At 32.2% G+C, this 18,830-nt stretch overlaps 1 protein-coding gene across 2 annotated transcripts; it reads right to left on the minus strand.

The window, feature by feature from the left end:
- Positions 1-2,331: 2,331 nt before the first annotated feature.
- Positions 2,332-18,830, minus strand: LOC134716985 (dual serine/threonine and tyrosine protein kinase-like). Of its 2 annotated transcripts, XM_063579951.1 has the most exons (10): positions 18,362-18,830; positions 17,436-17,643; positions 16,395-16,687; positions 15,612-15,752; positions 14,040-14,237; positions 12,985-13,100; positions 11,484-11,932; positions 6,329-7,013; positions 4,933-5,221; positions 2,332-3,080 (listed from the first exon to the last, which is right to left on the minus strand). In XM_063579951.1, exons 1-10 carry the CDS (start codon positions 18,548-18,550, stop codon positions 2,673-2,675), a joined length of 2,976 nt encoding a protein of 991 aa, XP_063436021.1. In that variant the 5' UTR covers positions 18,551-18,830; the 3' UTR covers positions 2,332-2,672. The 2 variants fall into 2 exon arrangements, with proteins under 2 accessions (XP_063436021.1, XP_063436022.1); XM_063579952.1 differs by lacking the exon at positions 15,612-15,752.

An 18,830-nucleotide genomic window follows, 5' to 3' on the forward strand; every position in this document is an offset into this window, starting at 1 on the left:
AAATACCTAATAGGCAATAAACCCCCCCCCCCCCCCCCCCCCAAAAAAAAAAAAGAGGATATGGTACGGAAGAATTAACAGTTGCTGCTCCATTAGAATTACCCTTCGTGTGAATCATTGGAAGTTAGAATAAGGTAATAATTTGTTTTCGGTTTTCACAATCAGGGAACAGAGGTCGGGGTCGAAGCTACGACAAAAGAAATGTATCCGTTGTCGTCTGTAACACAAGTATCCTAAACTTTCAACAAATGATGACACTTTTGATTTGAACTTTGGTGTATGAAGCATCGAATCGAAGAAAGAATACACACCATATGCTGAATAGTATAATTCTCGACGTCTTAAACTAATATAATATGTCCCAAAGCAGGAGCATGCAATTGAGTGTTTGATGTCAATCATATTTGTTTTTTGTTTTTTGTTTGTACAATTTTGGTTTGGTTCTGTTGCACCACAGTCTCAATGATTATGGGTATGGTAGGGCCCCCACTAACAAAATCAAATTTATTTATACCACTACGCACAAGACTTCACAAAATTACTGCATTATCGATAAACTCATTGCATAAGATACTCGTTTTATAGAAGTCCAGTTTTGAAAATGACGTATTCAAATGACCCATATGGCTTTGTAGTGATGCCAGTGGAAAAGAAAGTTCACCTTTTTATGGACTTGGGGGCTTTTCTTGTTATATTTTTTATATTATCGAACATCAAGAAAAATCTCAACTTCCAAAATCTTAGGATATTGAAAAGCAACACATTGAAATACGTTAAAAAGATCTCGAGTTGGCACATATTTCGATTTAAAAGACCTGTATCTTTATCGGGACTATTGATTGCGCATAATTTCATGCACAAATTACCATGCACACGAAACGTAAATGCACTATTATTTGTTTTAATATTTTGAGTGCCTACCATTGTTAGAATATTTTATTTTTGTCACTAAACACTTATTATCGTTATTATGTGTATCTGTGAAAGACTCAAAATGACATTTCACCCAATTTCACCATTTTCCTGCTAAATTTTGAAATTTAACCCTTACCATGCTAGCTGTGTCCGTCATATGACGGTCGTCCTCAAACCACCGTTATTTGGCTCCAATGCCGTTCCATACTTTTAGAAGTCAGAAACCTAAGGCTATCTATTGTCATGTTTTTCATGTATAAATTGCATTTTGAGCACAAATACGGACTTTTGAAATTGATATCGGACGAAACTCGGTTTTCTGGAGGGGTGGGCTTCCCTTCTGTGTTTACACAGGAAGTTCAGAGGCTTGAAACTTGCAAAAATAGTACAAACTCGCAGGCATATAACAAGTGATCGTAATTAATACTATTGAAATACGCATAGGAAACGACTTCTTCCGGTTTTGGGACCATTTGAAGTTAAAAAAAAATCGGAAACAAATCGAGAAATTCCGTATTCTGAGTTAAAATGACCTTCTTAAGACTGCTGAACCAAGATCAGATTCACTTCCTGTCTATATCTGTTGGGGTCAATTTGTTAAATGGGGTCCACTCTACATGCTATAGGCTACAGCTGGATACCTTTACCAGCATCCCTGGGTCTATGGGGTCAAGATAAAGGACAAAAAATCGTCAAAATTGACGCTTTTTGCACCTAATGACCAACTTTGGGACCAATTCCCGCCCATCCACTTCCACCTCCTCACCGCGACCACCTCGCCCCTTGATCAACATCCTTAGATTTAAATGAACCAATATGCTTTAACAGCAGGGTTAAGCTCATTTGCATATAATTTGCATAATTTTGCAAATAAATTAAAATTATACATTTTCTAAAAACAATTCAGCATGGTCAGTGTTGATAAAAAAAAATCTTATATTGTGACCTATATTTTTTATTTGCTTATTATTTGAAGCTTTATTTCAGTTTTTAATATTACAGTTTCGGACCAAGTGTCACAGACAGTTGTTTTTTTAAATTCCGATAAAATATGTCAACACCTCTGTTTTCCCTATCATTTCAATGAAAATTTGTCCCTTTAACATACCTGTTTAAAAGTAACATTTTGAGCTTAAATGGTCTGGGAACCTTCTATTTTTTTCGACCAATTTTGATTCACTCTCTGAAAAGATTAAAATAACAAAAAATACGGCACTTCTGACAGAAATTTCAGTCCCGAGCCACCTTTACCTACAAAACGACCTTCAAACCATCACAATAATAACAAAATGTTAACTTCTTGTAGAATTTGTATGTATGAAATGCTCGATCCCTTAACAAATGAACCATAAAAACTAATTTCAGCAGGTATTGATGTATGAGAGAGTATATTTCAAGTCGATAATAGAAACAATCTTGAAATTAAAAGAGTAGTTAAAGATACCAAACAGACAAACAATAGTAAACAACACACTGGATAGAAAATAACATGCTAAGCAACACGAATCCAGTCAAAGTACAATAAAAAAACTCAGGTGCTCCGGGAGGGTACACATAAGCATGTAGAAAATCAATAATATAACAGCCATGGTAAAATTCCATCAATAAAGCAGTGTTCACTTGATGTATGGATAATTGCTCCATTGTCTTGGAAATTTTATCCCAACATTCCACATCTTTTCGATTAGATTAATAACTATTACAGTTTTTTAATGGCCAATGCTTTGATACAATGAAATCGAGAATGCAATAAACAGTTACAAAAATGTTCGGAAAAAATGTTCCACATCTCTAGCATCAAGTCGCTTTTTCGGTTCTTCACTCCAACATGTTACAATAACATCTTCTATTTCTAGAGTTGGATGGCTTTCCAATTCTAATGATGGTCTCAGATTATCATTTTTTATACCTTCTTCAAGATTCATGTTTTTATCATGTAAAATTTGTTCTAAGTGCTCTGTAACATCCTGGCCGTACCAGATTTCCCACAATATAATCGCCAGGCTATATATATCTGCTTTTCTATCATAAACTCCAGTTCGTAGTATTATCTCTGGTGCCATATATGCAGGAGTTCCTACTAATGTCCCTGATATGAAATTTTCACTTTTTGTCAGTCCTACATCAGTTAATTTGACAATTTCTTCTTCGTTCTTTCTTGTGAGCTATAAATAGAATTTTAAAAGCGTTATTTCATGTCGAAATATAATTAATTTCTTCAATTTTTATTATTTTAAGAATAAGCATAACAACGTATAATCAAGGAGGTTATATTAGATATAACCTCCTTGGTATTATAAAACAACTGTAGGAACTAGCAGAGACAAAATTCCTAGAAAGACAAACCTAAAATACATTTAAGATAATAAAAGGAAAATGGACGCGATCAGGAAAGCAACACAGTATGATTTGATGCATGTCTCCATGAACATAATATACGGTCAATAAAAAGTATTTAGTATTCACGATAAGAGGAGAATCAAGATGTATTATGTTGTTACTATTACAATGCACATAAAAAGAAATTCAAGATAAACATGAATTATCTATATTTTCTTTTATATATAATTGGATAAAGTGTGGGTTTTAAATATTTCAAATCAAACAAAAGAAATTTCAACATGCAATACTCATTTTAGTTAACTGATCAAAAGAAAGCATACAGACCGATATATCTAATCTATTATCACACCAGTCTGCAGTTGAGTATCAATCTTCACAAAACATGAGACCATATATAAATTTGTAGGTGACGCATGCGGAAGAATTATCATTTCTTTCTTAGTTGAATTGCAAAAATGAAATTTGAGTCCCGTAACTCGAGTGATATAGTATTGTTATCTTACTTCAATTGTTAACATCACATTCATTTCATGCAAGGTGCATTTTATTTGATACTTTTTTGTCGAATGTGATTACATCGATGTAAAACCCAATATCATAATAAAATACAAACTTATTCAAATAGGGAGTGTCTGTAAAATAAATTTTGTTTTTAAGTTCACCGATACCTCATCAAATCGGGCATTCATTTTGTTCTTGAAACAATAATTTGATAATGTTAAACTATAAAAAAATATTAGTATGTGTTGACACTAAGATTTCATAGGTCTTTGTATTTCGCAGACTACCTTTGATTAAGTTTATCACTATCAGGTATGCATGTTTGGTACAAAACAATAGTACAATGTTTGCAAAAGGACATTATAATACTTCGGGCACATAGACTTTGATATAAGCAAAACAATGAAAAATCTAACCCAAACTGGTGTCGTCATTTGAACTGTTAAGCCAAAGAGAATAGTAGTTACTGTCAGGGTGATGTTAATTTATTTCTGAAGAAAAACATTGAGCTCGTTAATTCAGTGACAAAAGATGGTCACAGAAGTTGGATATTTGAATGATCACTCTAGAAAAACATATGTTTAGACTATAAATTATATTTTATACTGAATGACGGTTTTTACTGTAATATTATTAATTTGTGTGTTTCCCTGTGATGAGTGTTTTCGTGTTTATTTGTTCTGTATATCTGTCACGTAAGGATGTCAGATCATTCTAGCGACATTTTTTAACAATGCCATATAAGCGGGAGGTTGGGCTAGCAGTACAACTAGGTTCAACCCATTATTTCTCTTAAAATGTCTTGTACCAAGTCAGGAATATGGCAGTTTTTACCAAAGAGTTAGTTTCTATGTATGTTGCATTGGCATTTGTTTTTGTTGTACTTCAGTGTTTTTGTTGTTCTGTTGTATTCCTCTTATCATTGTCTTATAGTTCATGTATTTCGCTCGGATTTAGTTTGTAACCCGGATTTTGTTTTCTTTCAATCAATTTATTGACTTTTGAACAGCGGTATACTACTGTTGCCTTTATTTTTCACAAAAATTGATTTTTAGTATAAACTTTCTATGCGTCTGAAACAAGTCATCGTCAGGGTAGAACCAAAAAGTGCAAGAGTTCAAATACATTATTAAGAACGAAAGAGGAAAGGTAAAAAATGTATAATTATATTACCAGCACATTTTCAAGCCTTAAATCTCTATGCACTAAGTTTTTGTCGTGCAGGTATTGTAGTCCTGAACACAGTTGCACTACATAGGCAGCCATTGTCTTAATTTGGGCGTTTCGCTTGTTTGCTGGCACACACGCTGGATTTTTGTATTGTCCACCGACAAGTTTGCTTTTTAGTGTATCAAAACAAAACTCTAGAATCATCACCCACTTCATTTTTTTCATGCCATTTGCCTCTGTTTCCAGCAATAAAGAGCCATAATACTGAATGATATTGTCATGCTTCAGACCTCTGAAATAAAATATAGAAATTACAATGGAGACTGTTTCAAATAAACATCAAAAGGTTTAATATATCATTTCGAATCATATCGTTTTCAACCGAATGCTTATTACACATTTCCCCTTACAATCTTTAAGTTGCCTGTTTCGGTAGGGAACACTGTTAAATGTTTGTGAGAGAATAACATTCATATTTGCATTTGTTAACATACTTTAAATTCTCTCATATGCTTTATATGTATGATTATCCCTGATCAAGGTTATTCTATTATTTCAACTTCAATATTGCGAAAGTGAATGCGGGCGAATAAGAAATTTATTTTGCAATGATACCAAGACATTGAATTATTATTTTGTTGAAGGAGTTCGCGTTGCTCATTCTTTGTTATTTTTTTTGTAGACTGCTGTTTGATATTTTTCATCTTTTTGATATTTTTATTCAATATGTAAGCGTCTGTTATAATTATGAATTTTCATTGTCCCTTTTACACATTTCTCTTTTTTTTATTATTATATCAGGATGTCCTTTTACCGTAAATTTAACTTAGGTTGGGAAAGACTAGAAAACGTAAGGAATTATGTGTGCAAATTGTTCACAACTTGTACATATTTTTTGGATTTTTTTTAACATGAAACCTGTCAGTAACCGTCAGAATTAAACAAAGCAATGATGTGGCAAAAATAAAACATGGCCACTGAATCCATTTTATTAAGATTTGCTTTTTTTTTAGATTGCAGTTAAGGGAAAAACAGACCACTCCCATTGATAATCTATTTCCACAAATATTTGAGGAACTATATAACAGGCATACTAAAAGTCAACATTCGACATTGAATTACCGCACCAAAGCTATGAACAAAACATTTGTGATAAAAGAACTAACTTACTTCATGCACAAAAGGCGTTCATGTTTAACTAGTTTCAATTAGAAAGCGGAATTTAAACAGCATTAGGTCATCAAACAACATTTAAACATCAACAGGTCATTCTGTGCTTTTTTCAAAATCAGTAGGCGTTCATAAGTTTTCTTAGAAAATTTCAGTATTTTTAGAGACATGTATCCTTTTAAAAGTTTAACTAAACTAAATAAATATACTACATTGAAACTTAGTATACCTGAGAGTATTATCTTCTCTTAGAATATCCGTGACTGTTGAATCTTTAACACTGTTATGATCATTAGTTATCTTCAGCGCTACATTGACAATGTCCTGTCCAACTTTTAGGCTTGCTCTATAGACATTAGCAAAACGACCTACTCCTAAAATATCGTTTTTGTCCCATGTTATTGCATCAAGAGAATAATCTTGTTTCATACATTTCGTGACGTAGAATAAATCAAGCTGACCTAAGAGGTCATTGGCACGTTTACATAAAGCAGGATATACTTTATTTATGTCACTTTTTGTGTCATTTAAATTTAATTCCATTTCCCATAGAAGCTCATGGTCTGCTTTAATAAAATTTGGAATTTTATCTGCCACAGAATCTATTCCTTTGGTAAAACGTCTAAGAAACTTTGACAAACTTTCACGAAGTCTCTGTCCATTGAATATACTAGCCATGAAATAAACAGAAGCTTCCATCATCTTTAGCTCTGGTGCTTTGTCTATTCTATATTTCTTAAAAAGTTGTTTAACTTTCTTATCTGTTGTACTAAGTAATCCTGCACAACTGACTGCTGATCCTAACCCTCCAAGTGGATGTGTAAAGTTTCCATCCTTAGATTTCGATAACATCTTAGCAGTGATGCTGTTTCTAATATCGTTAGACTGGACATCCCCACTAATTCGTAAAATAACTGTTTGAAATATAAATATAATATTTTTATTCGTAATCATTAGTTTTTTTTCTTCTGATTATTTTTTTTTCTTCTGCCGTCTGAGATGCTTTTTGTTTTACAACATATCGAATGGATGTTTGGCCAATGATGTTGTATAGTAATGGAGATTTCAAAACTCACTCTGTGTGACCGAACACTTATTCTTATAGGAGTTTTCTCCCAGCGTCCCCTTTTTCTTGTTATCGCTATATCTCTAAAATCGTAAAAGATTTTTACAAACTGTTTTCACCAAATTGTTCGTCTACTCTTGAGAATGATTTGATTTATTTAGACTGGAGTGATCGAAAGACATCTTATGGGAGTTGTTTCCCTTTGAAAATTTAAGATAGACGATATGTTGGATAAATTCATACGGTTTAAGTCGTAGAGTCCTACAGTCTTTTGATATGAAGTCCTTGGTCCATTTGAAGGAAATTGAGGTCAGGTCAAAGGTCAAGGTCATGTTGTAAATTTTGAATTTTGCTTGTTATCGTTTTTCTAAGGAAACTGTTACATTTAATGATATGATATGTTTGCCAAATAAAGGCAACAGTAGTATACCGCTGTTCAAAACTCATAAATCCATGGACAAAAAACAAAATCGGGGTATCAAACTAAAACCGAGGGAAACGCATTAAATATAAGAGGAGAACAACGACATAACACCGAAACGTAACACACACAGAAACGGACCAAGCATCAGACAAAACACCACGAGAATAACAAATATAACAAATTACTGTTTACAATAAGGCGTAACTTCAACATATTCAGCCAAAGTGTTTTGGTTAACCCTTATAGGAGTTTTCTCCCCTTATGTATTTGAAATCATTATTTCTCCACAACCATAAAAGAGATTGACCTTGGACCTTCCAATTTGAGTTCACTGATCCATGACCTTGAAATTAAGGTCAAGGTCAAAGTTCAAGGTCAAATTCTATTTTTTTTTTATTTTGCTCCTTATCTATATTCAAAAGAAACTGTAACAGTTAATGGTATGATATGTTTGAAAAATTACTGTTCACAATAAGGGGCAACTTCAACCCATCTTAATCGAAGTGTTTTGGTCAACCCTTATAGGAGTTTTCTCCCCTTTTGTATTTGAAATCGGTATTTCTCCACAACCATACAAATGATTGACCTGGTGTCTTTTGATTTGAGATCACTCACCTATGACCTTGAAATTGAGGTCAAGGTCAAAGGTCAACTTGGCGTTCTAGATTTTAACCTTTGCCTTTCAATTCTTTCTTGTTCATTATAAAACAATTAAGTCTTCTGCATATACCTATTAATCTTATTTTTTTATATCAGTTTGAGGTACCAAATTACATCAACAAGGAGTGACCTTTTTATAAATTTCATTCTTAATATCGAGGTGGAAAGACCTTCAATTGTTCTCTGAAGTATTGGTTTTTAATTATTATAGTAATTATAATCCTTATACATGTTTTTGCAAATAAACAAAAACGGAGTAAAACTGTCTTTTCTATGAATTATCTTGTTGATTTATATCGATATATCTATATGTTCAAATATGAATACAAAATAAAAAAAGAGTGTAAAAAGATATTGTTAAATCAATTTACGACAATAAAACAGATTTGAACTTTCCTTGTAATAAAATTAACGGTACCAATTTCTTACACCAGATGCTGACACGAATACACCTCATGCATTGCTTGCTGGTTTTCTTAATTTTATTTCCAGTGTTTGTTTATAACAAAATACTAAGACTATGAAGTACAAATTTTTAAAAGGGAATGTGATATGGTTTTCTACTAGTAGTATCATCATCTATAGACCTTCATCTGACGCTTGATTAACACTAAACACTTTAAATGGTCACTTAACCGAATCGAGACACCAAATTAAAATGTACAACATTTGTTGGCATGACACAGATTATGTTCTTCTCATATATTTTATGATAGTATGATACTAAACCCCTAACGGGAGGGATTGTACCTGATATTTATATGATGAAGACATAATCTTTCAATCAGTTTAATTGAGGTCTGGAGCTGGCATGTCAGTTAACTGCTAGTAGTCTGTTGTTATTTATGTATTATTGTCATTTTATTTATTTTCTTTTGTTACATCTTTTGACATCGGACTCGGACTTCTCTTGAACTGAATTTTAATGTGCGTATTGTTATTCTTTTACTTTTCTACATTGGCTAGAGGTATAGGGGAGGGTTGAGATCTCACAAACATGTTTAATCCCGCCGCAATTTTGTGCCTGTCTCAAGTCAGGAGCCTCTGGACTTTGTTAGTCTTGTATGATTTTAAATTTTAGTTTCTTGTGAATAATTCGGAGTTTAGTATGACGTCCATTATCACTGTACTATTATGTATATTTTTAGGGGCCAGCTGAAGGACACCGACGGGTGCGGGAATTCTCGCTACATTGAAGACCCCATTGGTTGCCTTCGGCTGTTGTTTGCTCTATGGTCGGGTGGTTGTCGCTTTGACATATTCACCATTTCCTTTCTCAATTTTAATTGTTATGAAAGGGACTTCAATGTTGCACATATATGGATTCGCAAAACATTTTCTATTCCACCTAGTAAAGCTGATCAGCATCAGCACCAAATGATCCTAGACGTGATGAATGATTCAAAACTACACAAAATTGTCAACACTCAAAGAAGAAAAGAACGATTACTTGACCTAATCTTTATCAACAATTCATCTAACATAACAAAGTAACAACTATGCCATATATTTGGCTATGCGACCATGCTATTGTAATGCCAAACCAAACACATGGCTTAAGAGAATCAGAGGAACATCACGAACTGTATATTAGAACAACAGGACAAACGGGAAATCCATCAAATTAGACCTTGGAAAAAAAAACACGGACAGAACTCTAACTTATCAAACAATTTATGCAAACAACACTTGAGAACAACATGTAGTTAAAAACCAAACTCAGTCAATGTGTGGAATCAAACATAATAATGCTTTCATTCAAAAACAAATAACCATGAATGAATGGATACAAAAAGTTAAAATGTCAAGTACAAAAAGAAAAAAAGAGTGGCTTACTGGAAACCTTATAAAAATTGATGGGTGACTTATCCATTACAGAACCAGACACTCAATCAATCAAGAACAAAACAACTCTTTAAGTATAGTAAATCAATCAAGACAGACAAATCAGGAATAGCTCTTCATCTAAAAACATCACAAATTATGGCATAACTCCTTAAAATAACATCAACTCGCATAAAACTACATGCAAACAGTTGCCATATCTTCACTGAAATCCAAAAATATAACATCAATTCGTACAACCATATTCAAAAACTGAATCGTGACTGGACAGACACCACATAATTAGAAGCCATACTAACGTTGCACCAGTCTTTTGATAGAGTAAAAACATGAATCTATAATCCAAACGTATTATCATTGACTTGCATCTACTACATTTTAATGGATCCTATTGTGACAAAACACATCCTTAACCCTCTTAAGAATAATAGCATCATGTTCGATCTCCTGCATAACGTTTAATATTGATGATCATTTATACATAATTAACATCTTTTATTAAAGAAGTATCAGCTGCAAATAATAACAACACTCAAACTGAATTCACGTTGTAGCTGAATACTCATTGTAAGAGTTCAAACCGTATTTGAAAGTAATTTTTGATGTAAAATGTTGATAAAAAAAAAGTAAAATCACAAAAATACTGAGCTCAGGGGAAAATCAATTTGGAAAGTCCATAATCACATGGCAAAATCAAAAAACAAAACGCATCAAAAACGAATGGACAAGGACTGTCATATTCCTGACTTGGTACAGGCATTTTCAAATGTAGAAAATGGTGGATTAAACCTGGTTCTATAGCGCTAACCCTCTCACTTTAATAACAGTCTCATCAAATTCCGCTACATTTACATGATGCGTTAAATAAACAGTCACAATTAATAAAATAGTCAAAATATGGGTACATCAGTCATCATCGTATAACAATTTTAAAAGGAACAATTTAACAGGACACAAAAACATCTACTATCTACAAACACATGGATTGATTTGAGTGTCTGACGTCAGAAAAATTATATACGTCACATAAATTTGTCGTTCAATGTGCATACAATAGTTATCAAAAGTACCAGGATTATAAACAATTTTAAAATTTACATAGACAATGAACGCATACAGGGTTAAAAAATCAAAAGTATGTAAGAATAAATTACAGAAATAGACCGAGATTCAAACTAGTCCAAAAGTTATACATAGAATTTATGAGAATCCAAAACTTTTAAAAGGAACAATTTAACAGGACACAAAAACATCTACTATCTACGAACACATGGATTGATTTGAGTAAATTGTTTCGGGTAAAAAGGGTTATTTACAATAATAAAGATTATAGATTTCGTAATTCTTCGTAGTTGAATAAGAATAGAAATTAAAGAATGAAATATTTACCGGCAACTTCTTGCATTTGATTATCCATCAGCTGACATTCTTCTTCAAATTTCTGAATGATTCTGTCCTGAAGTCCTTGTACAAACTGATGTTCATTTTCCCAAGCATCAATCACTTGTATAATTCTATCTGCAATCATTTCTGATGCATCTTGTGATACTCTTTTATAATCTGCTTGTTTAGGGCAGTCTTTCGCTACCCATGCACATATTTTGTCACGAGCTGCCTTGGATCTCAACAGATCAGCCATTTCTTTAAGCAGTAAATCAATTTGTTCTTCGGCGATATGTTTTGCAGATTCCAAGACTTCGTCAGCATCGTTCTTTAATGTCTTTAGTTGATCTCTGAGTTTACTTATAGTGTCTTTGTTTACTTTAACGTGTTGTGCTTCCATCGATTCTGTCACTTTTAGCGAAAAACAAATTCGTTGCAAAACCATTTTCAACCATCTGAAATATTAATCAATAAAACTATACGAGATATAGAAACATTAGCATATCATAAACCATGGATTTTAAGGTGCCTTTCCAAAAACAAATATCACCACCACTTTTAAAACTAAAAAGAACATTGAGTCATGCAGAACTACGCAAATCATAAATAGCTTTGTCACACAGTTTTTCATGAACAATTTATTCAAATATTGAATGAATAACACTATGAGGATTTTGATTTTTTTGCTAAAAATCTTAAACCGAGATAATCCCCGTGGATCACATTTTAGCATTGGACCTACGAAAAAGATATGCAATATCTCTAACACCATACATATATTCTCCGAAAAAAACCCACTGTCAAACATGATTATCACTATTCACAGTGATCTGTGCCCACACTTGTTTATGTGTCCTCTAAATACCAACTATACTAATATAATATTTAAATGCTAAATCAACAAAGGCCAGGGCCGACCGTATAAGACCCTCGTGGATAGTCAATGTCGTTAAAACCCTCCTTATCATTATCAATCATAAAGTTTTGCTCGCCGCCATGTATGAGTTCTAAGGCGACGAAAACCACTTATCAATATAAAATCTTGTATAATAATAAATATGAAACATTGCTTTCTTTGAAAACCATCAAATAAGTCATAATTACATGTAAATATCTTTCTTTTGTTTTATTGCGCATCTTCTAACAATCTCATTGGTGTTTATATTACATTTTTTTCCATTTATATAGTATTGTATTATTCATTAACAGATTAAGTTTTACTAATGCATCATTACCATACCCAAGTATATTTGACACGATACAACAATACAAGTGTTGATTTTGTTGTTAGGTGTGTACCAAGTTTGTAGAATTACCATTTGAACTACTTATACACGTACTGATATTACTATTATTTTCACTATTATCGTTTTGTTTCTGCACAATAAACATGCTGACTCCTACGTTTCCTTATGGTTACTCCGATTAGGGTTGAGAATACGTGAATTGGCGTATAAAATTAAACATGTTAATTTAACTTTGTACTTTTTCGAAGGTTAATGCTCACCTATAATGTGATAGTAATCTATTTTTCATGCTTGCTGGAATCAGACTTTTAATTCCATTTTCAAACAAGAACTGAAAGTCCTGAGCCATTGATCCGAAAGAAACACTTTTCGCTGCCTGCAGAAAAAAATGAATATATACTTTATGCCAAAAACAATACTACCATTAATTAAGATAACGAGAGGCGAAATAAAAGAATAACACTAATTGTACAAACATAGCTTGACTTATATATAGGTAAATTTAAACAATTAAAAATTAATTTAAAAATGTATAGCGTTAACAGAAACCATTGATCAGACTGAATGCAGATAATAACACACGTAAGGCTCAACCAAACGTTTAGTGTACTTTCACCATCACCACCCCTTATGTACACGAAAACAACTTATTTAGTTTCCTTCAAATAATTATTTTTATTTTTTTTATTTAAAAAAAAACAATAGGGTATAACTGTTTTATAATAATTATAAAGATAAAAAGGTGTTATCTTTTACATAAAAAAGCGCTGGAAAATAAATTGATTGGGTTATCCAGTTAACGGACTTGCTGTTAGTAACTTCGAGTACTCATTGTTTCATTCTTTCGTCTTTCTGTATATTCTGTTAGTGACGATTTTATGAGTCAACCATTTGAATGTGTTTTAATGTTGTGCTGTTTCAAAATACTTTTCTAAGTATAAAGTGAATCATTTTACGCTTTCAGTCATTTTCTGAGCAACATTATGCATGAGCCTGTCCGAAGCTATAGTCCAGCGGTTGCTGTCTGTTATAAAAATTATTCGTTTGAATTTATTTGTCTAAATTAGACCATTAGCTGTCCCTTTTGATTTATTTCACTTTTGGCTTTTTCATTGACCTCGATTTAAGTATTCCATACAGTATGAACTTGCACATCATTGATGTCAGCATACGGGTCACCTTATTCAAATGCTCGAACTGTGCTCTTTGGTACATAGCAGATAGTGTTTTTGTATGGTTATTACATGCTTTATTTCACATGACATTTGTATTCATTATTAGGTGTTATAAAACATAACATAAAAATTGATACAACCTGAACAGTAGAGACTGTAAAAACTTGTTCATCTTTGACGTCTGGAAAAATCTTTTTCAATTTGATCAAGGTCAATGCTTTAATCTCTCGTTGCTCTTTTGGAGGTACCACGTCCCATTTATTGCAAACGAATAAAGTTGCATGTGAATCGAAAATTTCATCTGATGAGTTTACAACTGTTCGTAAAAAATCTGACAGCTGAAATAAGTATATTAGTTCGATAAGAGGGTATGCATGTGTAATAGAATTGTATAATTTCATGCGATTTTTATGCGACTGTCATACAAACTAGCTATATATAGGTTTAATCCACAATTATTTTGCATAAGAAAATGCCTGTACCACTTCAGAAATATGTCGGTTGTTATCTATTCGTTTGATGTGTTTTATATTATAAGGATGTTCTTATCCCGTGCATAAAAACAATGCCGTGTTTGTCAAAACCTTTTCAACTTTTGATCTTCAGTGCTGTACAACTTTGTACCTTTTTCACGTTCGATCTTTTATATCTAGGCGTTATGTATTCAGGTTTAGTTTTCTGTAATTTTTAATACTTCAGTTTCTTTATGTATATCTCTTTCATATTCATTTGATAAAATTTACTGTTTGCAATAGCATGAATTGTTCTATATAATAAGAATGTTCTTATCCCGGGCATAAAAACAATGCCGTATTTGGCGAAACATTTTCAACTTTTGATCTTCAGTGCTGTACAACTTTGTACTTTTTTCACTTTCGATCTTTTATATCTGGGCGTCACTGGTGAGTCTTGTGTGGACAAGGCGCGTTTTTGGCGTATTGAATTTTAAACCTGATGCTTTTTGTTATCTATTAATCATGTTTTTCTTTGTCTAATATGTTCTCCTATTTATTTGTATTGTAGTCCTGTAATATTATGTTGTCATTTCAATATTATATTTAACTTTGCCATTAAAGTGCGAGGTTTGGCATGCCATAAAACCAGGTTTAACCCACCACTTTTATTCCCCTTTAAAAGTGTCATGTACCAAGTCAGGAAGATGGTCATTGTTATATTATTGTTCGTTTCTCTGTGTGTTGCATTTTAACGTTGAGTCGTTTGTGTTTTCTCTTATTTTTGAGATAAGACGTGGCACGGTACTTGTCTATCCCAAATTCATGTATTTGATTTTCATGTTATATTTGTTATTCTCGTGGTGTTTTGTCTGATGATTGGTCAGTTTCTGTGTTTGCTGCGTTTCGGTGTTGTGTCGTTGTTCTCCTCTTATATTTAATGCGTTTCGCTCGGTTTTGGTTTGTTACCCCGATTTTGTTTTTGTCCATGGATTTATGAGTTTTGAACAGCGGTATACTACTGTTGCCTTTATTTAGCATTTGTTTTTGAATGTTCCTCGGTATTTTTTGTTATTTTACATCATATGAAGTTGAAATTTTAAGTTTATGTTGATTCTTCTAATGAGAAAAAAATACTTTCACAATTTGAATATATTTTGATTGACAAATAGATTCGGATAAGAGTTTCCCTTTTACCATTTTTAAAATCGAAACTGTACATTTTTATTTATAATTCGGGATCGTGCTAATTTAACATACTCTTCCTTTCTGTAATCCTGCAGCTTGAGCCGAATCTATTATGTAAATAAATCCAAACGAATGTTTCATGTATTCCTGAAGCCTTTGTATGAATAATCTGTTTTCTCCGATTCCTGGGGTATCAACTAGTACTATTCCATTCTACAATAATGTTAAGTTAAACAGTAGGATAATGAAATTCTCCAATACCTTTTTTATTTAATATCTTTTCTGTGCCAAATATTTTGGGTTTTGGATCCCAGTTCTGTATGCAGTTTCAGAATATCAGTATTTTGTTACCCATTCCCCTATTTACTATGCATGTTAATTGCTTTTTACGTCTAGCCTTTTTATTATTTATCGATAACAAAGACAACATCCTCGAACATAAACTTATAAACTATTTATACATTATCGTCTTTACTTTCTATATTTCAAAATGATAACAGGGAATGCTATCCAGGCATTTCTCGCTACATTGAAGACCTGTTAGTGACCTTCTGCTGTTGTTTTTTCTATGGTCGGGTTGTTTTCTCTTTGACACATTCCCCATTTCCATTCTCAATTTTTTATTACGTATCCACCATATACATTGCCATATGAAAACCATAAAACGTATAACTATGTTGGTTTACCACAGGCTTTTATATTGCATGTCAATTATGTGAAGAGAAAATGCTCCTGTTCCATTAGCCTTATCAATTATGAAAATATTTGTATTTTCAACAATAATTTCAATAGGTTGTTTATTTGTTTCATATGGGTTTTTTATTTATTTAATCTTGGAATATCAAGTAAAAGTACCTTTAAAATTTCGGCAGGCCAAAATATTTCTATTTTCTCAAACGGACTGTCATCATCCTCATCTAGTTCTTGAATGTAATACTTTAGTTTCTTAAAGTCATCTTTTTCATCTTCTACTAGGTCTAGACGACATATTCCTTGGTCATCCTTTTTGTATAAAACAGCCTCTTTTTCTTCATTTCTACTATGTCGTATCTCACAAATTGTAGCAGTACAAGCCAGTTGTTGAGTTGGTAGTATATCTTTTCCCAAAAGAAGATTAATGAAACTACTTTTTCCTGATACTCTATCGCCTATAGGAAGAAATACAGAAACTGTATAAAATATTGATTATGTAAGACCTCCCCCTTTTGCAGATTTTATGACAAAGATAAGTATTTTTGTTTAAAACAAAACATAGTTTTTAAATGTTTTTTTTTTGTATGAGGTTGGTAACTTGACCTCTCAGTCTAGCCTGCTCATTATATAACATGTATTGTATGAGGTTGGTAACTTGACCTCTCAGTCTAGCCTGCTCATTATATAACATGTATTGTAAAGTTTATCAATCATAGATACGTTTTGCTTTCAAATACACCTGAGATCACCCCTAGTTTTTGGTGGGGTTCGTGTTGTTTATTCTTTAGTTTTCTATGTTGTGTCATGTGTACTATTGTTTTTCTGTTTGTCTTTTTCATTTTTAGCCATGGCGTTGTCAGTTTGTTTTAGATTTACGAGTTTGACTGTCCCTTTGGTGTCTTTCGTCCCTCTTTTGTCAAAACCAAAATAATTGTATTGTACTTCATAAATTAATGAAACATTTTATATTTTCTTATTCCAAATTCAGTACATATTGTGATCTGATGTGCCATCTACATAAATATAAAAATGTATTTCTAAACTTATTCAAACATTGAAATCAAGTACTAGATGTTCTTTAAAGAAGATTGCACTAAAAACGTTACAATAGAGAGATCACCAGAAACAGAGTACCCGTTGAAACATTGACAAATATCATTTAACATGAAATAAAAAAATGTTTAGCAGTTACAACTTGGTTACCGGCAATCAATATAAAGCAATCTTGGGAGAGTATGTCTTTCTTTCTGTTTTCAAGTTCTTCTGTGAAATTCGGAAACACGCTATTTATATCTTTCTGTATTAATTCGGTCAGCTTGTCATAAAACAATTTCACTTCGTCATACTTCTGATGTAGCAAGTCTCTGGTTTCTTTGTTGTTTACTACAACTTCTTCAAGGGTTGGAGGTTTCTGAATTATATCAATTATTTTTGTATTACCAGATTGTTCATTGTTTTACCATGCCAATATTTTAATAGTATAATTTGGTCTATTAATAACGTTAGAATAAGACTTTATTATTTTTATTTTAAGTTTCATTTTAAATACATATAGATGAAACAAAATTATTAATTGGTATTGGTTCTGAATATGAATGAAACCTTTGACTTTGGATGTTAAACACATATTAATCAATCATACTTTGAAAACAAATTGCCTGCAGTGCAACACTGATAATCAAATCATTATATTGCACTTGCAACCATAAGCATATATACACTTAAAGATGAGTATGGGCTTGCAAAAAAGCTCTAAAAACAAAGGTGTTTAGAAGAAACACATCAACAAAGATGCCAGTAATATGGTTTTACACGCTGGACGAGCGTTTCCTTTAATCAATAGAATTCGAAGCTTTACATCTAAAAAGACAAAACTATGCCAAGTTGAGATTAAAACATTGTAAAAGGTAGTGTCAAATGAAAAGTAACTATAACTTAAATCAAATAAAAAACTGAATTATGTATCAATAATGAAAACAAATAACCATTGCAATCAAAGTTGTTGGAAGTATTGCTACTTGCCTTTGCAAGTTTAGCTTTTCTACTACTACTTCTTTATAATCATATAATGTGAATTGTAAAATTTATCGTAGTACAGAAAGAGTGAAAACATAAATATGATGACTTACCTGACCTTGACCTGAAGTTCTTTTATTTTTCTTATCCCATTCACTTAACAGAACTTTAATAATCTGATCCTTTGTTTTAAGACCTTTGGAGATAAGTCCCCACGATTTGACTAATCTGAAACCTGTAGGTACATCTGGTATGCCGATTATATCGTCTCGACATTTTATTTCAAATCCTTTAGACGACATTTCCTTTTTCACATATCATATGCTTGTTTCCTGGAAGGCATTTATTTTGATTATTTGGTAATCATAACTTGCATATTTAATCAGTAGTTTAACATCCTTGTCCATAATTTTAGATCGATTATATGTCTCAGTCGGTTCTTTATTTCAGAAATAAAAATAGGTGTATAAGGATCTTTTGTTCTTCGCAGTTTCTAGATGATTTTAGATATGACAAAGATATGCTTGTGTAATGTTATTAAAAGAATGAAAAGTTATTTAAACAACTGACAACGAGCTTTAA

The sequence above is a fragment of the Mytilus trossulus genome, chromosome 1, assembly GCF_036588685.1.
Source record: "Mytilus trossulus isolate FHL-02 chromosome 1, PNRI_Mtr1.1.1.hap1, whole genome shotgun sequence".
In the NCBI taxonomy this organism is placed as follows: Eukaryota; Metazoa; Mollusca; class Bivalvia; order Mytilida; family Mytilidae; genus Mytilus; species Mytilus trossulus.